The sequence below is a fragment of the Enhydra lutris genome, unplaced genomic scaffold, assembly GCF_002288905.1.
Source record: "Enhydra lutris kenyoni isolate GAN:26980312 unplaced genomic scaffold, ASM228890v2 scaffoldscaffold1, whole genome shotgun sequence".
Taxonomy (NCBI): domain Eukaryota; kingdom Metazoa; phylum Chordata; class Mammalia; order Carnivora; family Mustelidae; genus Enhydra; species Enhydra lutris.
Genome location: NW_019154085.1, coordinates 26,924,381 through 26,948,623, shown reverse-complemented (window position 1 = coordinate 26,948,623; position 24,243 = coordinate 26,924,381). Strand labels below are relative to the sequence as shown.

Here is a 24,243-nt window from a genome sequence, read left to right as displayed (position 1 = left end):
CATATCAGGTGCTCTACAAATATTTGTTCAAACAGTACATTTTTTAAAAATCCAGATTTCAGGGGTTTCACAGGAAGCCCCACGTTACTTCAAGAACATGAATTCCACTACTGCAATGGGCTGTCTCTGTTTCTCAGCCAGAAAAGCTAAGGTTAAGACCCCAGCAGACCCGTACAGAAAAGCCAGAAAGGAAATGCCCCTGTTTCCTTTCCTTATCAGAAAGGGAAGGCCTGGTAACTTGCAAGGCTGGAGACAGACGCCAGCACTGCTGTAACGTCAAGGGGAGCTCAAGCTTTATTTCCATGATTTTTAAATGCCTTTTTTTTTTTTTTTTTTTTTTTTGGCCCTGCCTATAGGGGAAAGGTAAAGCTGTCAAAGTTATCAAAAAATTCAAATCTCCTTTTCTTCACGGGGCTGCCGGTCAACGTGAATTCATCCACTGTGCCTCCCGGGTCCTGAGAATCACTTCCAGGTGCACCAGATGCACTTCCGGGGTCAAAGGATTCTGCCACCTCCAGGAGCTCCAAGTCACTTCCATCTTCCTCAAAGGACTGTTGGAAGAGGTCATAGATCGTCTGCTGCTTTGGGTCCTTCATCAGAGAGAGAAAACAACAAAGTTAGAGCGCAGGCTCCAGCACCGACTCTCCCTGTGCCACTGAGGCTGGGGAGGAGACCCGGAGGTGGGGGCTGCCCATTTTATGGCATCAGGTGCCTCATGATGGCCAGCGCAGACCAAAGCGGCCTTACGGCCTGACACTGTTTCTTCTCTGCTGCTCGTGGAGTAAAGGAAAAGGGGGTGGTGGTGGAGAAATGGTGTGAGAGCAATAAGGAACCTGCTCTCAAACTAGAATTCATGTTGAAAATGCCTTCTTCTTTCTAGCTTTCCAAACTGGTATTGAAATAGCTCCCAAGCTCTCATTTCCTGCAGAGCCGTTCTCCAGCGAGGGCTTAGGTTGGAATTCAACTGCCAAACCCGTGTGCTCAGCCACGGCTTACACCTAATTTTTGGAGTGGTTGGCAAAACATACCCATACTAGACATACAGAGAAGTAGATTCCCATTTTTTTGTTTCTGACTATCTAAAATCTGCCAATGATCAAAAGACCCATCAGCCGTCTCTGTGCGTTGTCGGCCACGGCGCAGTGCTAAAATCATGCTCAGCAGCTGCAACCAGAGCACGCGATGGGCTCACTGTCACCCCTTTGCTGATCTCTCCCAAGTGTGAATTCCCAGCCCTGACCGTCTTTCAAGCCAGGTGTGCTTTCAATGTTTCCACTGACATCGTGGTTTCCTTAAACAAATGGCAGTTTAAAAACCAAAGTCATCTCTCCTCTCAATCCTACATCCTCAAACCAGCAACTCTCTTGGACAAAGCCTAGTTTCGATGGTCTGCCAACTTTTTTTTTTTAAACAGGAGAAAATCAATAGGCATACATACGGGGAACCCACACAGACGTGGAAATGCCAAAGATGGTCAGGCAAAATGAGGTTATACATGTCAATCTGAACTAAGCAGAAGGAGGTAGGGGTCTGGGACCTCAGAGGAAAGGAATGCATTTCACAGAGGGTCTACCAACATTGTTCTCCTCCCCCTGGCTTGCCATCACCAGGGCGTCCCGACAGTCTATCTCACACTTCGAAGGGGCAGCAAGTTTGCCTCTCCTGTCTTGTTTCCTCCATGATGTTCCACAGGCACACTGTTTCCCCGGGCTTCAACACTTGGCACTTGCACAGATTTGCAGTGGTGCACCCCCATTTCAATCCCTGGCAGGTCTCTGCCGGGCTGATTTCTGCCCCTCACTGTCCTTTCACAGGATTTTCTCGTCATGTCTCGGAGGCCCCCTGTGTTGACCTCATCAATGCAGAAGCAGCTTCCCTGGCTTTTCAGCCCCTTTACAATCAGGTCTCATTCCAGCTGGTCTCTACTTCTTCACTGTTCCTTAACAGAAGGCCCCCCACTCCCTCCCGCATTGGTGATGGGGGGCCCTGAAATCTGACTGTGGGAGCAGTCCTGTGAAAACTTCAGATTATCTGATATACCTGCACCCAACACTCCCTCACCTTTCAGGATCCCAGCCTTCCCAATGAGGAGTGGTATTAAGGGTCATTAAGGTCAGCCTCCCCTGATCTGCACATCCTCCTCTAAGAACTAACCTCATCAGTCTCTGTCTGAACAACTACAAGGTTAAGGAAACACTGCCCCAAGTAAAATAAGTGTTAACCTGCACTTGAGTATGGCCTTTGATTATGGTGGTGGCAATACTGTGCTTTCAGAGCATGCCTGATTAATGGAAGCAAGGTCCAAGATCTGATCAGTATTTCACTTCCCCTCTGGGAAGGCAGGCTGTCTCAGCAAGACAACCGCTTTTGCTTTAATCTCCTCTGAAGAGGCAACATTTTCTTTTTCTAGTAGTTGATGAAATTTCCAGCTCCACTTTAATAAAAAGATAGATATAATTATTAATCAAAATAAGTATTGATAAATGGCATTTATATTATCTTGTACTTGTATTTCAGGCAGAAATTCTTAACTAATTCAGAGTGAGGGTAAGGGCAGTATAAATAAATGAGTTCTAAATAAACTCATTATTGAGTTTGAGAAGGTTGAGAATCCTTTAAAAATAAGGTTCCTTGCTTTCAAAAGGGCACATAATAACCTAGGCTCTGTGAAAATATTTACCATTCAACTGAATTAAAGAGTTCTTTAAAAAGCTTAAAAATAAGGTTGTTTCACAATTAGCTTATTAACTCTTTACATCTAGGATGATAATTTATATTCTACATTAGAAAATATGATCTCTGGGGGTGCCTGGCTCAGCTGGAGGAACCTGCAACTTTTGATCTGGGGGTCATGAGCTCAAGCCCTACATTGGGTGTAAAGGTTACTTAAATAAGAACTAAAAAAAATAAAATAAAAATAAGACTTCTGAATCTTATTTATCTCAATAATTACTTCTGGAAGGAAGCATTTAGTTGCTTCCTCACTGTAAATGAAAGATCAAATCCTCAGACTCTAGTCTTCCTGTCACTCGAAGATTTTGCTGATTTCACTCAGACTCTGATTCTGGGCAGTTCCATGAGAAGACATTTTGGTTTCCAGACGAGCTGCAGTAAAACTGCTTTTCCGCATGAGGCTGAGTGAGATCCATAGGAATGACCCACACCACCTCTCCAGGGACCCAAGGGCTGAGCAGACAACTTAATGCTCCACCCCTCCCACCCCCCAGCCAGGGGCAAGGAGCCATTTGCTGGTGTTACCTTGTAGAAGTAATTAGTAGCTTCTGTCGTTTCTGAAAAATTGGTCTCAGAAAGTCCGGCCTCACCCAGAACTTTAATCTTCTCTTGAATTAGGGGCCTGTTGAGGACAAAGGCGCCACAGTGAATATAAGCTGCACAGAGCCAGGGGGCTGATTAAAAGGAAATCCCCCTCCCTGTGTTTATGGGGCAGAGGCATGTTCCACTTCTTTGCAGCTCTCAAACCGCCAATGCCCAACCTCAAATATTTGCCTCCTCTCGGCTATAAACCAATTTAGGGTTCGAGTCAATCAGGTTCAAAATTCTTTCTACCGGAAAATGTAGAGAAAATAAATGTCTCATTACAACAAAATTCTCAACCTGGGGCCCAGTGAACAAATCCACAAATCCAAAGATTCGGGAGTAGGAAAAACCAACACATGTGGCAAAGGTAAGACCCCTTAGTCATAAAGCTGGAGATAGGCGAGTAGTGGAAACTAACGAGATAATCAAGAAACGTAGAATCAGGAAGGGGTAAATGGGATTGGGAAGGAGCATTTGGAGATCTTTTTGCTTAGGTACCAGACATGAACCCTACTGTTGAACACTGTACCCCAGGTCTGCTATGGAAGCACTACATGGCCCACAGGGAGCCACTTTCTCCCAAACGTCAGCAGCAGCCCTGTAGGATGGCCTTATGTACCAATACACGGCATAAAGGGGCAGAGGGGGACATCACCGTGTCTCAGCAATGCCTTCATGGGCAGGACAGAGTGTCTTATGAGCAAACCTGCACCTATGTTTCCTCACCATCGGCTCCTCCCACCCCCTTGTCTCAGGCCAGTGGGAAAGGAGCCACATCCCCTTCATCCTCATTCACCCAGCAAGCCATGAGTGAATGCTGTGAAGGGGGCCCGGCATGCTCACGGGTGCAAGGGGAAGGGCATGACTCCGGGCTCCTCAACACGGGGCTCTGAAGACATCAGCAAGAGCGGAAGCGGTTAGGGAGTGAAGGAAATAGATCACTGGTGTCAACCCCCGCATGACCCCCGTGGCCAGCCATACCAGAGGTAGTCGTCAGCTGTGCCTCTTGCCACAAGGTAGTGGATGCTCACGGAGCTTGACTGTCCGATTCGGTGTACCCGGTCCTCTGCCTGGAGCAGTATCTGCGGGGTCCGGGAATCAGGATGTGTACGGGCCAAGGCCTGAAAGGGCTCCAGCTAGCACAGCACACAGCCCCCTGCCCCTGAGCCCAGCACACCATCCCTCTCAGAGGACTTCACTCCATGACCCAAGGCAGCAGGTTGAGAGCCTCTACCTCCGAACAAGCTGCCACTAGACACAAGAGAGGACCAAACCAAACCAAACCCAAGTTCTGGGGGAACTAGAACCTGCAGCCAGCCAGCGGTGGGCCCAGCACTGTGCCGGGAGGAACGAACAGCCAGCGCTGACTCTGCTAGGAGGCCGTGCTGACGGCAAATAACAGAAGCCCGGCACGCCTCTGCTCTTCTTATTGGGACAGAAACCATGACCTTCTAAAGAACTGAGGGAGACGTCATGGATGATTAGGGGTCGGGTGGCTCTTTAACATGGTAAGCTCTGTAATAAATAACAAGGCCCAAGGGCATCGTTTCTACTATATATGCCTTCAGCCTCGAAGTCCACCCATCACGAAACAGTGCACTGTGTGGCCAATGACATATCTGCTGTCACAGCTCTCCGCTCAGGAGATAAGGCCAGTGGAACCCCCAGGGCGGGCAGTTGCCCACTGGCCGCATCGGCTAAGCAGCTCACAGTGATGGTTAATACAAACCCCCAGGCTGGAAGGCCAGAGGCCTGGGCTGCAGCTGCTGCGGCCACAGGCTCCCCTTCGGGGACAGCTGTGCACTCGAACTATTATGCCCCCATTTCCTCACAGAGGGATGCCTCCTGAGATTCCTCCTGGCCTTCTAAAACTTCAGTATTCCCTTCATAAGATGGAGTCGATAATCCTACTACTTAGAAGACTGCCATGAACATCTAATGACCAGCCAACAGATGTGCGAGTCCTCACTTCTTTGAAGACTGACCCGTGGGAAGTAGAAACACGTTTCTGAGGCCAAGCAGAAACGGATGGAAGACAAAACTGGTGCTGGGGACAGCTCCTGGAAACCCTGTCTGCTCCGACTGACACCCACGCCTTCCGCCCCACAACCACGCGCCTGCGCACCTGGGGCATTCAAGTCCCCTGTGTCCCTTACCCCTGGATTCCAGAACAGCTCGGCGAACACCACCAGGTCAGCTGAGGTGAAGGTGAGGCCCATGTTGGCCGCGGTGATGGACAGCACGGCCACGGCATGCTTCTCGAAAAGCTGGAACTGCTGGCACAGGTCCTCGCGGTCAGCGGAGGAAGTCGAGCCGTCGATGCGGATGTGCGGCACGTGCTGCGGAGACAAGGAGGGAAGCGAGGTGGGCAGCACCGGGGCGGGGGACTCAGCAGCTGCGGCTCTGAGGACACAGCCACGCTGCCGTTCTGGCTCTGACCTGCCACAGCATTGAGTCCTCCCCTGACCCTGCTTTTAGAGCTAATTGTCTTCTCATTTCCGATGGAAATTTGTGTTGAGAGACTTGCAGATTCCCATTAGTTTAAGCAAACATGCAGAGATTCCTTGCACATTGGGCCCACTTTCCCCCAGTGGTAGTATATTGTGAAACTATAGTATATCACAACCAGGAAATAGACTTTGATACGATGTACCAGTCTTATTCAGATGTCCTGCTTTACTTAAACTCATATGTGCGTATCCTACCAGTGTTATCACTCATGTGCAAGGAATCTCTGTCACAGTCAAGACATTGAAAAGTTAAGGGGCACCTGGCTGGTTCAGTCAGTAGAGAATGCGACTCCTGATCTTAGGGCTGTGAGTTCAAGCCCAGTGTTGGGCACAGAGCTTACTTAAAAAAAAGAAAAGGGGTGCCTGTGTGGCTCAGTCAGTTAAGCATCTACCTTCAGCTCAGGTCATGATCCCAGGGCCCTAAGATCGAGCACTGAATTGCATTGGGCTCCCTGCTCAGCCTGCTTCTCCTTCTCTCTCTGCCTCTCTCCTTGCTCTGCTTGTGCTCATTCTGTCAAATAAATACATAAAATCTTTAAAAAAAAAAAAAAGAAAGAAAGAAAGAAAAGAAAAGAGACACTGAACAGTTCTAACACCAAAAGGATTCTTCTGTGGCCCTTTTACAACCTGAGTTGAAGGCAGATGCTTAACCCACTGAGCCACGCAGGTGCCCCTATCACCAATCTATTTCTGCCAAGCGCTCTCTTCTCAATGTGTGTGATAATCTTTTAAACACAAAGTTTTATATCCTGCTTTTCTCCAATAAACACTATATTGTAGGGGCGCCTGGGTGGCTCAGTGGGTTAAAGCCTCTGCCTTCGGCTCAGGTCATGATCCCAGGGTCCTGGGATCGAGCCCCATGTCGAGCTGTCTGCTCAGCAGGGAGCCCGCTTCCTCCTCTCTCTCTGCCTGCTTCTCTGCCTACTTGTGAACTCTGTCAAAAAAATAAATAAAATCTTTAAAAACAAAACAAAACAAAACACTATATTGGAAATAAACTAAATTATTAAGGTTTTCTAAAACATATTTATTAACGCCCGTATAATTATGTGGCAACAGTATAATTTATCCATTTGTGTATTTCTTCATATTTGGGAGATTTTTTTTTGTTTGTTTTTTAAAGATTTATTTATTTGAGAGAGTGAGAGAGAGAGAGAGAATATGAGTTGGGGGAAGGGCAGAAGGAGAAAATTTGAAGCAGATGTCCTGCTGATCACAGAGACTGACTGGGGGCTCGATCTCACAACCCTGAGATTATGACCTGAGCTGAAACCAAGAGTCAGAAGCTTGACCAACTGAGCCACCCAGGTGCTTCATTTTCACTAAAAAAAGATGAGCTGGTGAACACCCATCAACAGGTGAATGGATAAAAATCATGGTATATGCATACAACAGAATATGACTCAGCAATAAGAAGGAATGAACTGATGATATGTGCAATAACAGATATGAATCTCAGAGTATGTTAAGAGAAATCAAATTTAAAAAAAGAGTACGCACTGAATCATTCCACATTTATATAAAGCCCTAAAAATGCAAATTAGTTTAGAGTGACAGAGCAGATCTGTGATGGCCTGGAGATGGGAGGGCATGGAGAAATGGGAGGGATTTCAAAGGGCACAAGGAAACTCCTGGGGCCAACAGACACATTCACTATGGGCTTGAACTCACAAGTCTGAGATCAAGATCTGAGCTGAGATCAAGAGTCAGATGTATAACCAACTGAGCCACCCAGATGCTCCTTCACTGTCTTGATTCTTACCAAACTACACTCCACATGCAGTTCATTGCCTGCCAAGTATATCTCTATAAAGCTATTAGAATTAAAACATGTTTCTAGGATGGATTAAAATAAACATGCTCATGGTTCTTTGCCCATATTTGATTATTTCCTTAGACTACACTACTAAAAATCAAAGTACTTTGACAAAGGGAGACTTAATTTAAGGATCCTGATATTATCACCAAATTGCTTTCCAATAAGTAATGTCTGAGCACGTCCAGCTTGCTGCACTGTTATCAATGGTAAGGGCTGCACATTTTTTTCCAAATCTTCTAGAAAGATTTATTTTTATTTATTTTTTATTATGTTATGTTAATCAACATATAGTATGTCATTAGTTTTTGATACAGAATTCCACGATTCATTGTTTGTTTATAACACCCAGTGCTCCATGCAAAACGTGCCCTCCTTAATACCTATCACCAGGCTAATCCATCCCCCCACTCACCTCCCCTCTGAAACCCTCAGTTCGTTTCCTGGAGTCCACAGTCTCTCATGGTTCATCTCTCCCTCTGATTATTCCCACTTCATTTTTCCCTTCCTTCTCTTAATGTTCTCCATGCTATTCCTTATGTTCCACATATAAGTGAAACCATACAATAATTGTCTTTCTCTGCTTGACTTATTTCACTCAACACCCAAAAAATAGATAATCAAGTCAAAAAATGGGCAGAAGACATGAACGGACACTTCTCCAAAGAAGACATACGAATGGCTAACAGACACATGAAAAATGCTCAACATCATTAGCCATAAGGGAAATTCAAATCAAAACCACACTGAGTTACCACCTCACACCAGTTAGAATGGCAAAGACTGACAAGGCAAGAAACAAATGTTGGGGAGGATGTGGAGAAAGGGGAACCCCTTACACTGTTGGTGGAAATGCAAGTTGGTGCAGCCATTTTGAAAACAGTGTTGAGGTTCCTCAAAAAGTTAAAAATAGAGCTGCTCTATGACCCAGTGATTGCACCAATGGGTATTTACCCCAAAGATACAGATGTAGTGAAAAGAAGGGCCATCTGTACCCCAATATTCATAGCAGCAATGTCCACAATAGCCAAACTGTGGAAAAAGCCGGGATGCCCTTCAACAGGTGAATGGATAAAGAAGATGTGGTCCATATACACAATGGAGTATTACTCAGCCGTCAGAAAGGATGAATACCCACCATTTGCATCAACATGGATGGAACCGGAGGGGATTATGCTAAGCGCTGCACATTTATAAAACCTCTGCTGATGTGATAGGTTAATTTTCATTTATTTGATTTTCAGTGGAGTTGAATTTTTTCATCTCAGGTTCTTAAAGGCTCCTGTGATCTCCACGAAGTTAAGAACGATGGATCTACATTATTATGTTTTATGGCTGAACAGGCTCTTATTTAACAGAATACCTATTGACAAACACTTAGGTTTATAATTATTTGCTATTATAAATAATAACATCACTAATCTTATAAATAAATCTTTGGTCTCATTATTTCCTTAGGATAAGTTCCTAGAAGAGGAGCTTGGAAAAATTTGAGTGTGCCTTAAGTTACTGCCAAATTGCCAAGAAAAGGTGCCAAATTGCCAAGAAAAGGTACCAAATGTATGAAACCCCCCATGGTCTAGCCACTGTGTATATGTGTGAAAGAACAGATCCATAGTTCTAGGTAATTTAAGCCAATTTTCTCCTTTGTGATTTCTTTCACTGTTTTTATGTGTAGAAAGTCTTCCCCACCCAGTGATCAGCTATATATTCATCTATAGTTTCTTCTAACGCTTTATGGTCTTAATGAGCTTTGGTTTGTCTGAGATTTAATAAATAGTGAAGCTGAGTTTCATTTAAGTATTCCACCCAATTACTTAGTCAATTACCCAAACTTTATTTGTTGAATAAATTAAGCTTAATTTTTGATGACTCCTTGATTATACTTTTTCTTAATACTACAGGACTATTCAACTAAAGAGTTATTAATACTGAAGAGGGCTGTCCATTCTATTCCACCCTTCTGACCACCATTTCTTGGACTAGCATGGCTGAGTTTTATAACAGATTTTAATATCTGGAGGCACAAGTCTATCATTTTTCTTGTTTTTCGAAGTTGCCTTAGATAGCTCTCCTCCTTATTTTTGAGACTCCTTTAGCATAATAATATAAGGTTCCTTCCTTTAAAATACCCAATTGACATTTTTATTTGAATTGAGTTAGACCTACAAACTCATTTGGGAAGGACCAGTATTTTACAGTGTTTGCACTGGAGCATGGCCCAAGTCCCTCCAATTCATCAGTCTCTACACTCTTTTTGGTGAGGTTACTATTAGGTGCTTTATATGTTTTTGGTGCTCTGAATTTGATCTTGTTTTCCACTGTATTTACTAATTAGTTATAGCTGGTACATTAAAAAAGCTATTTATTTTAGTATATTTATTTGGAATCTAGGCACCGTATTAAACTCCTACACATTTTGATAGTTTTCTAATTAACTGTCTTGAGTTGCTTGAATATAGTGACAGCTCTGATTTTTCCTTTCCAGGGATCATAGCTTTTAATTCCATTGGCTGGCTTCCTGGATCACAGCATATACAAAATTCAAACCCAGGTGTATTAATGAACCACCTCTAAAATTCTCAGGAAAAAAAAATCACAGGAGAATATCTTTATGACCTTAAGTAAGGAAAGATTTCTTAACTCACTCATAAAAATTAAAAACCATATAGGAAAAACTAATAAACTTGAAATGTATTTCATTTATAACAACTAAAGCAAAAATTAAACTTTGCTCAATAAAACTTCAACAAAACGAAAAGAAAATATTGTTAACTGATAGATACCCAAAACTTATAGAGAATATTTCTAAATCAGTAAGAGAAAGATCATCTAACAGGAAAACAGGCAGAATATTTATAGAAGACACCCTGAAATCACCACTAAACATATAAAAAGACACAACTGTGAGTGGTAGTCAGGGAAATGCAAATGAAAATAAGAATGAGCTGAGATTTCATTTCACTGGCTTGGCAAAAGTAAAAAGTCTGATAATACTAAGTGTTAGTGAGCACTCAGAACAGCAGGAATTTCCAAATGCTGCTGGTGCGATTACAAATGTGAATTACCACACCTTGCAGAGAAATCTGACAATACCCAGTAGAGCTGAAGACAAGCCTGTCCAATGGTTGTGCAACATCACGCCTGGACATGCCCACATGCATACACATACGTGTACGTGTGCACGTACACACATGTATGTGACAGTATTCATATAATAGCAAAAACTGTAAGTAAAATTCCATGTCTCTCACCAGGAGAATGGATAAACTGTGCTACAGTTACCCAATGAGATCCTATTCCGCAGTTATGGCGGATGACCTATAGCTATAATACTACACGGAAAAATCTCAAAAATAACATTGAGCAAAAAGGTAAATTTCAGGATACTCACACTATGCTGCCATTTACATATGTTAAATACATAGAGGAGACTATATATTAAGAATACATACTTTTGGAATAAAATATGACAACATGGAGAAAAGGACTAGGGACAGTGGTTACATCTGGTGGGGAGGACAGAGAATGAGTTAGATGGCTGCAGAGGGGCCTAAGTATGTTATTACTTAACATACACACTTTGAAATAAATATAGCAAAACACTTAATTTATTAAATCTATAAAATCATAAATATTGAAATAAATATAGCAAAACATTTAATTTATTAAATCTGGGTGGAGAACATGTAAGTGCCTGCTGTATGTTTCTCTGTACTCCTCTCTATGTTTGAAACATTACAGGGGTGCCTTTAAAAAAAAAAAAAAAAGCAATTTATGGTCCTAAATTTAACCAAAAATGAAAAGGGAGGTAAAAATACAATGTGTTTAAACTGTCCTGATTTAATTCTACATGCAGAAACTGGTGAAGATCGGGCAACATTTCCATAACTGTTACAACTTCACAAGTTTTGTTTATTTGATGTGTTTCGTTTTAATGAACATCCTTGGAAATCTTTCTGGATATTTTTCATTCAATGTAGTAAGGACCACAAACTCTGTACTGAAGTCTGCATGTAATCCATGTAGAATTAATGAAGCCACTTTGATGGTGCTAAGGAAGAACAAGAGGAAGAGAGGAGGGTATTCAAGCAAATACTTGTTTCCACACAAGAGAATTTCCGCTACCTCCTTTCTTGACAATCTTGTACTTATTTACAGAGTCATGAAAGAGCTCCTGGTCCCAGCGGATCCTTGTTTTGTTTTTTTTTTTTTTAAGATTTTACTTATTTATTTGACAGACAGAGATCACAAGTAGGCAGAGAGGCAGGCAGAGAGAGAGGAGGAAGCAGGCTCCCCACTGAGCAGAGAGCCCGATGTGGGGCTCGATCCCAGAACGCTGGGATCATGACCTGAGCCGAAGGCAGAGGCTTTTAACCCACTGAGCCACCCAGGTGCCCTGCAGTGGATCCTTGTTCTTAAAGCAAGGCTCCAGCGCTATCTGTAGAGGGCAGGAAGACGTTCAAGGACACTGCTGGGAAGTAGTCTGACCCTAGTGTTGTTCTACAAGCGAGAATTCTTTGGAAAGTCTTCGGCAATGTTTCTGGAAACATCACCTCACTTCTTTGGTTCAGACCTGCCCTCAACCTGCTCAGAACAACTCAGCAGCCAACACACAAACAACAGAAGCATCCTGTGTTGAATTTCGAAGGGAGCTTACCTTTCTCTCAAGCTCTGTTGTAATTGCACTCAGGACTACCTTGTGGTGTGCGAACACTAGAAACTTCTCTCTCCCACTTTCCAGGAGGTCCAGGATGTATTCACTGTGTTGGACAATGAGAGCACAATAAATTTAATATATACTTGTCTAGCTGAAATTATTCCACTGCATCTTTACCAGACACCTTCGAGGTAGCTGCTCTCCCCTGCCCTTTCCCTCTTTCTCTGCGAGCTGACCTCTCACCCCCTTCCCCTCAGGCCAAGTCACCTGAGTAGCAGCAGCCAAATTAGGAGCTGCTCTGTGCAGAAAGAGTTCTTCCCTGCTTTTAAGTCATCTCCCATATGCAGATAAATCAAAGTATCGTTCCTTTTTATGTGTCTCTGATATGTTACTGAAAGTTTCTTACTATCTGGGATCACAGAAGATACATACCAGTTTTCACTTTCGCTGCTACTATCAATATAATGTGTTTTCAATACAAATTGAAATGTCGCCTAAGAACTGAAAATGTCTAGGCAGGGGATTAGGGGACTTTAGACAGTAATCAAATTTCTGGAAGTGTAATATTGAAACATAAATAATAGTACTGAAGAGATAGTCGGGGAAAGCTCCCCAGCTCCCTCACACAGTGGACGGCAAGCTACAGGGCCACCAGCTAAATCGGTGGTAAGGGAATTTTTTTCTGAGGCAAAGGAAGATGGAGCGAAGAACTTTATTTGCTTGCTCTTTATTCTCCCCTTGATTTACTTCTCTCCTGCATCACTGTTTTTTTCTTGACTCCCCCCCGTCCCCACCATCTTCAGCCATGGCCTTGAAGGAGGGCAGCTATGCCAGGCCCTGGAAGGGGTGGGGATCACCCAGTCGGCAGACTCTGATGGCTTCCCTGGGATTAAGGCCCTGCAGGAGGTTCACAATCCCAGGACAGGTCACTGTTCCCACACAGGCAACGGGCAGGTAAGCCTCCTTGGACACAAACAGTAGGTCCAGGATATAGTCACTGCATTTGACAAGAAGGACTCACTTGGCCCGAGGTGATCCTCACACATGGGTGTGTCTGGGCACAGAACAGACACTACCCTCCTTGGAGAAGGACAAAATCTCAAAGGTTTCCTGTCAGGCAGGTGGTGACCCATCCTCTAAGCATCTAAGAGTTATTTTCAAGCAACACTATGGTCAACCAGGGAATGGATTTGAGTTCAATCTGTGAACAGTTGTACTAATAGAATCTACTTTAATTAGTTTGAGAGACATAAAATTTGCCATGATATAAGCAAGAAAGTTTATTGCTACAGCATCAAAAAGTCACGAGGCCATAAAATCAAGTTGGACAGCTCATTAACAACTACAGGTCCCAGTCTTCCTAGTTCCTCTCTCCCCTCTACATCTCAGATGTAGCTTTTTATTCCTATCCTTCCCGAGTGCCTAAGTTACCAGGCTGGAAATATCTGCCTACCACAATACCACTGGCTTTTATATCAAAAGATGCCCATTAAAATGAAAACAAATGAAGACAGCAAAAAGAGGAAGAAAAACAATTAGCAAAGGAAATTGGGGTTTTAAGATTTATAATCTAATTTCCACTTAAGAGTTATGTGACTCTGAGGCCCAGAGATATACATGAAATTTACTTGGTCTCTGCATTTTTTAAAAATGGGGCCAGTTCGACTTACTTGACTGATCTCATAAAGAGGCTATAAGTGTGAAATGAGTTAGCAGATGTCACAACTGGTTGGAAATTAGAAAGCACTATACTATTTATCACAGAATTTTGAAAAAGTATGTGCAAAGTATGTTATAGATGGAATTTTACACCCCCCCCCACCCCGCATATCTTGTTGAAATAATAACCCCAAGGGAAGGTTATTATAAGATGAGACCTTTGGGAAGGGTTTAGGTCACACAGGCAGAGCCTTAATGAATGAAATCAATGTCCTTATCAGAGACCCCTCCACAGCCCAAAGAGCACCCTCGCCCCTTCTGTCGAGGAGGACAGGGCGAAGACGGCTGTCTGCAAGCCAGGAAGAGGGTCCCCACCGGACACCATATCTGCTGCTGCCTTGACCTTGGATTTCTCAGCCTCTAGAAGCGTGAGAAAAAAATTCTGTTGCTCAAGCCACTCAGTGTATGGTATTTTTGTTACAGCAGCCTATACACACTAAAACCAGGTAGCACCCAAGTTTATTTATGAGGCGGCGGAATGGCCAGATTTAAAATTTCCAAGAGAAATGGGTGGTTCTGGGCCCAGCACTCAGTAGACCCTGAATTTTGTAGGTCATGAGCAGAGAGGGCGAGGGAAAAGGATCACACCCTTGCCATCTGTTTTTCAGCAGCTCGTGAGAAATGGGTTGGTGGGGGCAATTCTGATGAGTTTTGGAGAGAGAAGTTTCCAGGTTGTAAAACCACATCTGGAGTTCATTAGTCCCCTGTCTCATAAATGAAAAGGGCAGTGCCCCGAGGGTGAAGGAGAGCTGGCCAACATTCAGCAGTCTTTTTGGGGTGTGGGGATCTGAGATCTGAATCATGTGGTGAGCGCACTCTCTTACTGTATTTAGGGGTGCAGAGGGAGAGGCCGGAGAGGCTGGGGGATCTGGAGGCTGAGTGAGAGGGTGGGATAGGCTGTGTGTGTCTCAATTTATCCACATATCTTGGTCCCCACAGCCAAGCTGGCACCGCTCAACCCACGCTAAATTCATTTTCATTGTAATTAAATCACTTGGACCATTATCCTGCCAGAGTCTCACATGAATGTTAAACAATAAAAAATCAGGCAAATGCACGTCATGAGAATTGCCTCAAGTTTCTACCACAGTGAATATTTGAACATGAGTGGGTTTTTCCTTTCTTTGAGAAAGGCAGACAATTTTTCAAATCAGTGAATACATTTAAGAAGAGGAATTATGACTTCAGCCTTAGTTTAGAAGGCGGAAGGAAAACTTCAGTGTGATAATGGCCCCTTGCCCGTATCTTCTGAACAAACTTTGACAGTTGCCTTTTTATGTGGGTAAATAATGGCTGAGACATGAAGTCTTTGGAGAATACCAGAGACTCCCCATAAGGCAGCCTTCTTGGTCTTCCATGAAACTCCTCACTTGTGTCTCTAGGCAAATGACCACAGGTTTCCAATTAAGGGGAAAAGCTCACTTTAGTGTTCGGCCAGCACTACCCTCCTTGTAAGTGGCGGCAGCTCTAGACTACTGGTTAAGACAGGAGCTCTCAGGGACCCCAAACTTGACTGGCAGTGCTCCTGTGACAGGCCTTGCTCTGTGGCTGAGGAGGCTACACTGTCCTGAACTTTATACCGAAGGCAGCTAGAATTCTAGGCTCTGATCCCTTCTTGCAGAGCAGCAAAACCATTCTGGCAGATTAAGGTAATAGGTATTTCTTTTTAAAGACGAGAGAGAGACAGAGTGTGGGAGGGAGAAGTCGACACTTGGTGGCCACTTACATGACAGATGGGATTTTAGCTTCAGCTGTTCTGTTGAAGAAGAGAAGGAGGGCTTCTTTCTGCTGCCGTTTCTGTAGAAAGAGAAGTCTCGGGTTGAAAGTCTCCCAGTCTGTGAACCCTGGGATGAGCTAATGTAACTATCACCGCCTGGAGCTTTACAAATCCTAATGCCAGGTATCGGAGCTGGGAAACCCTGACTTATCCACTCAGTTAAGTCAAGCTACAGGAGCTGTAGAGACTCTAGTGTGTCACTGGAGACATGGCGATGCAGGTGCTCTGTCAACTCCCAGCAACTGCTGAGAACAGCCAGTGAGACCAGCAACATGAGAGCCCTTGGGAAAGGCGTCTCAGCCATGCTCCGCCATCCACACAGGCCCAGAGGATCAGCTGAAATGCTGTGAACCACTTCCTACAGCCGGCTGACAGCTTACACACGACACTGGCCCAAGCTGCTTTCTGCCTCCCCTTTTTCTTCTGCCACGTTGTGTCCATACCCAACTGACGAAGCTTCCTTCTGTCCAAGACTTACTGAATCAGTTCCAACTGACCCCGACTAGTCTCTTCTAGTAACATCTCAAAACCATTATTCACGTGTCTTTAGGCCTGGCTCCCATGTTAGGTCACTGACCTTCCAGGAGAAGAAACCATGTTTTCTTTACAGTTGGCATCTAAATAAATACTAGTCAAGGACGCTAGCACAGGAGACAGACAGTTTCACAATATTATGAGAAAACATTTACTATCACTCTGGGCCTCCAGAGATGACAGACACCCTTACCATCACTGGTAGTGTGGCTCTCTCCTTCCACTAGCAAGTGTGGATTACAGATGCCCTTGGGGCCCGGTGAGGCCCTGACTGACACGATAGTTCCTTCATGTAACACAGAAGGGAGCCCACAGCTATAAGATCCGTGGCTCTGAAGCCAGGCTGCACCTTAAACAACAGACACCACAGGTGGTGGGACAGGCTGCTTGGTCCAAATGGCTTCCCGCCTCCCACCAGTGTCTTTCCTCGAGGACCTGACAAGAGACAAGGAAGATAACCTGCAACCACAGAAAGCTGGGGGGCCACCGCCAGGCTAGTGGGGCCATGTCATTGTTGTAGCGGTGGTGGTTGCCTTGTGACAGAGGTCCAGCTGAACTCTCCTGAGAACTCTTGTTGGAGATGCGACCCCATGACAGTGTGTCTTAAACTCTTTCTTGGCTACAGACCCAGTATAGATTCTGATGAAGCTCTGGACACACACGACTCTTCCCTTCTGCACGAAGGGCTCACAGACATTCTGAGGTGCATTCACGTCTCCTTTAAGGGTCCCTCACAGCAGGCCAGGCCCTCTAACATAATGTGCTCCCTGGTAGGATACACCAAAGGGACAGAGCCAGGTTCCCCGGCGCTGACCTCATCCGCACTGGGCATGCCTCAAGGAGAGTCGTCCTGTCTTCACACTGACTCCCGTGCCCTTCGGAGATGACCCCCTGCTCCCGTGAGGTCTTTCCCTCTCACCCTCACTCGCTCCCGCAACACCTGCTAAGCAGAGAAGGAGAGGGCGGAACAAACAGATGGGCGAGCGGCATAAAGAATGCTGAAAAACCTCTCCTGTTTGAGATTCGCCACTGAGCGCGGATGAGGTGTGGGGAGCAAACCCCCTATCACACTCGGCTGCGGGGTCGGTCTGGGGGGCACCTGTGGGATGCTTCCAAGTGTGCCCAGCCCTGGGACACAGCAACTCACTCCTTCACGTCTACCCTCACCATACAGTCCATCTTCATAAATTCCTACGGAAGCTGCCTTCTCAGTGTCTGGTTACTTCGAATAGGGAGCTGATAACCCAAATGTCCAACTCAAAATTACTGGCATAATTCTAATATGGCCATGGGAGAAAAACACATATTGTGCTTAAAAGGAACATTTAACGACACAGAGAAGTGCTCAGGATGGAGTTTTGTAAACCGTTTTCCTCCCCACCTGATAGATGTTTATAGGGTATCAATTCTGCTTTTAAAAATGTTACTTATTATACACGTAAAATTATATCTGTATCTATGTATAAGTGTATACATAAATAATGCATAGTTTAAAGCAAAATATACATACAGTTTATAGAAAAACTACCCAAATGACAGATGCCAAAATTATATGATATAAAAGACAGGTGACTCTTGTTCACAGAACAGCAATAAGAAACACTTAATCGATGTTTCTTTTAAGTACTTTTCTTCACCTTTCAGATTTTATGCAATAGACAGCTATTTTAATGTAGGAGAGATCAATAGTTTTATCTTAAAAAAAAACAAAACAAAAAACGCAAACCTCCCCAAAACTGAGTAGACACAATACTATTGCATTAATGATCTCACTTCTTCTGCCAGCCACGGGCCAGGAAATTTCAAATAACCTGTGTTCTTTGTTCCTAGGCTTTTACTAAATTAGACCCACTGGGGTTTTGAATTTATTTTTTCTGCTGGAATTTGAATGCATTGTCGAACGGCAGAAGGGTGAACTGATACTGTCACCAGAAGTCTGTGTGGACTTGTTCTATTTTTCTGTTCCTGGTCTTGCTGATCAAAAAATTACTATAGACAAAAGAGGATTAGTGTCAGCTTTTCTTAGCCTGTGAAGAGATAGCTATTATTTCGGCTGAAAATAAGAAAGAGCTTTCATTGTACATTATATTTTATAAATGGGCCGCTTCACCTTGGCTTCTGTGATTAAAAGCTTTTGAAAAAATGTCTTCCTCCAGATGGGAAGGTGTGAGGGAAGGAAGAATCGCCCATTTCAGCAGTGCTGCACTGGGACCACCACCAAGGGCAACTCAGCAGGGAAACTTGGGGCTACAAAGTAACTTAAAAGTGGGAGGGGCAACTTTCTGTAGATTCACAGGCTTTCCTGACTTGCCTAAAACCATAAAACCACCAACCCCCATTTTCGCTTTTTCAACTCAGGACTTCACAGCCAGTCCCCAGTGGAAGGGGTGACACCCCACTGGAAGGGGTGTCAAGGGCTACCTGGCTGGACTTCCAGCTGACACCAGCTCCCCATCCTGAATTCAGGGAGGGTGTTACCTCCGATCAGATCCACAGCAGACAGATGTACTACATCAGTGGCTTTGGAGGAAGAAAGGTTCTAGCGGTCCAAAGGGCAAAGCTCCGAAATTCATTTTCTACTTGGATGTTGGATCATAAAAATGAACGGACATTAAAGAACACAAAAGGGAACCAATTTATTAAGGACTTATCGGAAAGAATGTAGTATCTGTCTTCAGCGTCACACCGCAGGTTATCTGTACTGACTCAGTTTCTCTCTTTTAGGAACCAACTCCTAATTTTCCCAAGATGCCAAGAAAACAGCAACTCCCGAGAATTGGGCTGAGAAGAGCTCAAGACCCTTTCTTTGCTGGAGTCTTAAATTCCACTGCAATCGAGGTTTTTCATAATCTGCACAACAGTGTACAACTCTGGGGTGAAGAAGCAGAGAGAACAACCACCCAGCAGGAGGGACTCAGAGTGACTTATGCTGTCCTTGGGGACTTCTCCAGCGCCAGGCCTATGAGGCACATTATAGCTCCCCTTTTTAGGTTAGGAAAATATCAAAATATCCCAAAGAATTTAGGGGATTTACATAGCTACTAGAAGTTATAAAAATACCCAACATTCCTGATTTCCATGGCTTAGCCTAGTAAATTTCACATTATTGCCTATAAACTCAGCAATCAAACTCCAGGTTGCATCTGAAATCATCTTTAAAAAGAGCCCCCTAACCTAAGGGAAGGAACTATATAAACTGGCAAAAAATTTTAAAAATGCTTTCAAACCTTGCTGCACTAAGTTAAAAATTTCCACACCTTTTGAGCTACATTGCACAATTTGAAGCTGCCCCCTGGCCACTCGATACACTGTTCCTCTTCAGTTTAAATGCCTACTGACCCCTTTTTCTGTGGTCTATACTGGCTGGCCTCTGCCTAGTTTGGGAGGGAGACCAGGGATAGGTGAGGAGGTCCTCTGGGGAATTCCACGAAATATCGATAGGCTTACTTCCACCACACACCCAAGCAACTAAAGTGTAAAATAATTATAAACATTCAGATCTTTGCACCTAAAAATATCCCACATCTGAATTTTTCCCATTAATATTATATTTGCTATACTTGTTCACTGGTTTTCCTGATGGCAGAGTTCACTCGTGGGCAACAGTTAGTAGACATAACAGATTTAAGAGAATTATAAGGGAAAGCTTAAAACTGAGTAAAAGGATTTCCATTCAGGGGTAGGGGTGGCTCAGTCGGTTGAGCGGCCAACCCTTGATTTCAGCTCAGGTCCTGATCTGACTTGTGAGATCAAGCCCCAAGCTTGGGATTCTCATTCTCCCTCCCCCTCTGTCCCTCTCCCCAGCCCTCACTCTCTAATAATAAGTAAATCTTAAAAAAAAAAAAAAAAAGGAATTTCCATTCATTGAATTTTTATCCCTAGAAATTAGAAAAAGATGGTACACCAGCAGTGATTTTGGCAACAGAATACCTGCTTCTCCTCGGGTTCTCCTGAAATACAGTTTGAGAACCACTGGTCCATGTCTCCACATCAGTGGCAAATGGGGAATATTGTTAGAAAACCCCACAGCAAAGAGATTATGCCTGCTCACTTCCTCCAGACTACCCAGATTATTATATATAATACACCATAAACTACATACAGCTTGACAACTTACCAGTGCATCTTCTACCCTACACTCTTGTTTCTTAAAAGTTACCCAGTGGTCTTGCTCATAACATGGTAAAATAACATAGAAAACCCCACGCATTCTGTCTCTTGTCATTCTTATTTATTTTGTGCTCTCCCAGAAGGCTGGGATCTCATCTTTTTTTTTTTTTTTTTTTTTTTAAAGATTTTATTTATTTATTTGACAGAGAGATCACAAGTAGGGAGAGAGGCAGGCAGAGAGAGAGGAGGAAGCAGGCTCCCTGCCGAGCAGAGAGCCCGATGCGGGGCTCGATCCCAGGACTCTGAGATCACGACCTGAGCCGAAGGCAGCGGCTTAACCCACTGAGCCACCCAGGCGCCCCTGGGATCTCATCTTGATGTAACTGTCTTTATACAGGGTAATAACAAGCCCAGATAATGCTTTATGATAATGTCAAAAAATGTCAATGACTGTTATTTTCTTGGCAATGAAAACGGCAAGGTTTTATCCCAAAAGGACAGAAATGGAGCTAGTGTAAATTACTTTACCGCACTTAGCACAGTGTGACACTAAAGACAGATACAAAAGTGTTTTGAAAAGATAAAACCACCGTAGTTTTAAGACCTTAAAATGGAGGGGTAACAGGCTTGGTTACAGCCTCAGTTCTGCCATGGAGCAGCTGTAAGACTTTGAGGAAATCACATTCTCTGTGGGCCTTAGCTTCCCTTTTCTATGAAATGGGGATACCAGCTCCTTGCCAATCATAAACGACTATAATAAGGATTAAGGGCTAAGAGGATTTGAAAACCCTACTTTTGTTATGTAAGTGTCGATTTGTTATTTTGATTTAAAGAAGGTTAGGGTCGCCTGGGTGGCTCAGTGGGTTAAAGCCTCTGCCTTCGGCTCAGGTCATGATGCCAGAGTCCTGGGATTGAGCACCATATCGGGCTCTCTGCTCAGCAGGGAGCCTGCTTCCCCCTCTCTCTCTGCCTGCCTCTCTGCCTACTTGTGATCTCTGTCTGTCAAATAAATAAATAAAATCTTTAAAAAAAAATGTTAAAAGAAGGTTAACATATGTAACAAATATTCCTAGAACTAATTTTTAACTGTTACTAGACTGAGTAACAGTTACTAGACTTTAAGGCATTCTCAAAAAACACCACACATAAATTCCAGTTGTCCTTGGGACATTCTGAATATACATCACCATTCTGCAGTTGCCATGGGGTTTACTTTTATGACCATCTGTCAATAGTGATCTACACACATACAAAACCACAAACGAGGAAGAGATTTTGGAAGCAGACTAGGTCGGCTGAGAGATGACATGGACTCACTATCCTTGCCCAGGAGCGTGGGGAAAGGCCCGGGAATGCCAAGTTCAGAGAACTCTGGGTAACCCCTGCAGACCCCCTCCCAGGAAGGAACAGCTATGGACACATGGACTTCCAAATCCCCACCTCAAGCCCCAGACTCACAGTTTTGTCCGTGGTGGTCATCTCCTTGGCCGCGGCATCCAGGGCAGCCCTGGCCCTGGTGCTGATCCGGCCGGGGGCAACGACTACCATCTTGCGCTGCTTAGGCGGGAGCTGGGCAAGGACGTCGCTCTTGAGGCGTCGTAGCATGACTGCCTCCTCCAGCAAGAGCTTCAGCTCGCCAAGGTTGGAGGAGCCTGAGTAATCCCATCCCCAGGGATGCTGTGAAGGGAGAACCAAAACACACAGCCAGTTAGGTTCTCCTAGGGCCAAGCTAACTGGGCTGCAACTGCGGCGGGCTCATGAGGACCTCTCCCTGTGGCTTTGCTCAGAGAATTTCAGGTGGCTCTAAAGGATGAATGAAACCTTATATAATACAGATGGGAATGAGGAAGAAAAAGAGAAAGTCTGGAATAAAACGAACTAAAAACATCTATCTTGGTATTCTACATGCTGAATTTTCCAGCAGCAAATTCAAGACGCTGAGAGCTCCGGTGTCCATTACATTTAAAAACAAACAAGACGCTTTGCTTGTCAGACTACTCCTGTATTCTAAATAAGGAAATCGTCTTCCCCAGGGCTTATCCTGAAGTCCACTGCATGTGGTAATAAATCACGTTTTTTCAGTAATAGCCTTCTTTGAGGAGATGTATTGAGATTTACAAAGCTGCTATTCCTCAGCACAAGCTAGCCCAGCACAACAAAGCTGAGCTTGGTTGTTCAAGTGAGATGAACACAGTGTGTTGCTGCTGGTGGTGGGGATTGAAGGGAGGAACCGCGAGCACAGGCTTTGGCTAGTCTGCCTGAGACCAGAGGTGGGTTTAAGGGTACCCAGGCAGTCCTTCATAAAAATGGTTTCTTCACTTAGTAGCTCATGGGAGGCAATGAGCAAGAATATCTATTCCGTCACACAGCTAGAGAAGATGTTAAAATGAAAACCGTGTCTTGCGCTAACAATCTTATTCAAAATAGAACCAACATCTACAGTCCTGCAGAAAATGAGGTGATGTATATTCTGCTGCTTTATGTTTCCAGCTGTTGTCTCCCTTCCTGTCTCCACCTCCCGTGACCATAAACCGCCTCAGGTAGAAGCTAGGCTTGTTCAATTTCAATGGTCAGTGGACCTAGTCTCCAATGGTGAAGACATGGCAGGTGTCCTTTGCTAAACAGAGAACAGAAAGAGATGGTCAAAGGCGGAGAAGTAAAATGATCAAAAACTGCTTCTTCTTTAAGAAAACACTCTGAAATCAACTAGAAGTTCTCAGCAACTGTCTTCAGGCAATGGGGTCGAAAATGAGCTCAGCAGGGGGCATTCTCTTCAGTGGCTTCTCTCAATGCAAGAAGCTAGTCACAGTGAAAAAAAAAAAAAGGCAGCCCTGCTATATGGGCTGCATTAAATAAAAATCTTACTGGGAACAAGCAGATACCATAATTAATTTGGATAGCTTGCTCCTATGTCAGCTTTTAATCTTGTAGGTTAAAACCCCATATTACCAAAGATTTAAAATTTAGAATATTCACAATCCAACAAGCTTTTACTGAAAATTTACCCTGTAGCAGGCACTGGGCTACGTGGAAGGAGAGGAAGGCACTGTCTGTGTTTGTTTTCTTGGTTGTTAGTGGTGGGGAGGGGGACGCAGTGAGACGGAGAGAAAGGATGAATTTAATAAGGGTGGCATGAAGACTGGAGGGATGGTGGGCAGAGACTGGGGACATGGGAAGGGACAGTCTGGGAGTAAAGGCAACAAATTCTGTCTTTGGCCCCTACCGTCACTAGCTGATCATTATACCATGAGCCTAGATAGCCAAGGAAGAAAAGATCTTTTCCAGAAAGTGGGTCACTTGCAAATAGGACGGAGGTACGAATCACTCATGACGAGTTTTGCGGGACCATGACAACCATGTGGAATCTAATCTGGACTGATTCACGGGGAAAGTGCATTACGGATTTTGTTAAAGAAGTGTATGGCTTTAAATACATTTAATAACAGAAATTTCCTGCCTCAATAAGCGGCTAAAAATGGTTTGCAATTAACTTCGCAAAGCACTACAATTTACATTATAAGTACTTTGTTTGAATGTAAATGGGTATTTTTAAAGTACTTGAAAAGTTTTTTGAAAAAAGTACTTAAAAAATAAGGCAGACAATCTTATTTACATCACAAACTTGCATAGCAAGGCTTTTTCCTCAAGATGGCATGCGTCATGGGTAAGCAACAGCCATTTCTCCAAAGTGTCAGCATCTTCGATGCAAATAGTGGCTCAGTATGCTTGTCATTTGATCACAAAACAGGAATCCTGAAGGCCTGAACTAATGGGAGTCTTCAAGTCGGGTCGGAGCCTC

At 44.1% G+C, this 24,243-nt stretch overlaps 1 protein-coding gene across 2 annotated transcripts in view; it reads right to left on the bottom strand.

Moving 5' to 3' along the window:
- Positions 1–318: 318 nt before the first annotated feature.
- LOC111144079 (SWI/SNF related, matrix associated, actin dependent regulator of chromatin, subfamily a like 1) overlaps positions 319–24,243 on the bottom strand; it is a 58,198-nt gene continuing 34,273 nt past the window's right edge. The window contains exons 12-18 of one of the 2 annotated variants that reach the window (XM_022498193.1): positions 21,903–22,121; positions 15,750–15,820; positions 12,305–12,407; positions 5,475–5,657; positions 4,300–4,400; positions 3,259–3,355; positions 319–590 (exon numbers count right to left, since the gene is read on the bottom strand). In XM_022498193.1, the coding sequence (XP_022353901.1) occupies positions 351–590; positions 3,259–3,355; positions 4,300–4,400; positions 5,475–5,657; positions 12,305–12,407; positions 15,750–15,820; positions 21,903–22,121 (1,014 nt within the window). In that variant the 3' untranslated portion in view covers positions 319–350. The remainder of the gene's footprint in view (positions 591–3,258; positions 3,356–4,299; positions 4,401–5,474; positions 5,658–12,304; positions 12,408–15,749; positions 15,821–21,902; positions 22,122–24,243) is intronic. The other variant, XM_022498184.1, reaches the window with a different exon arrangement.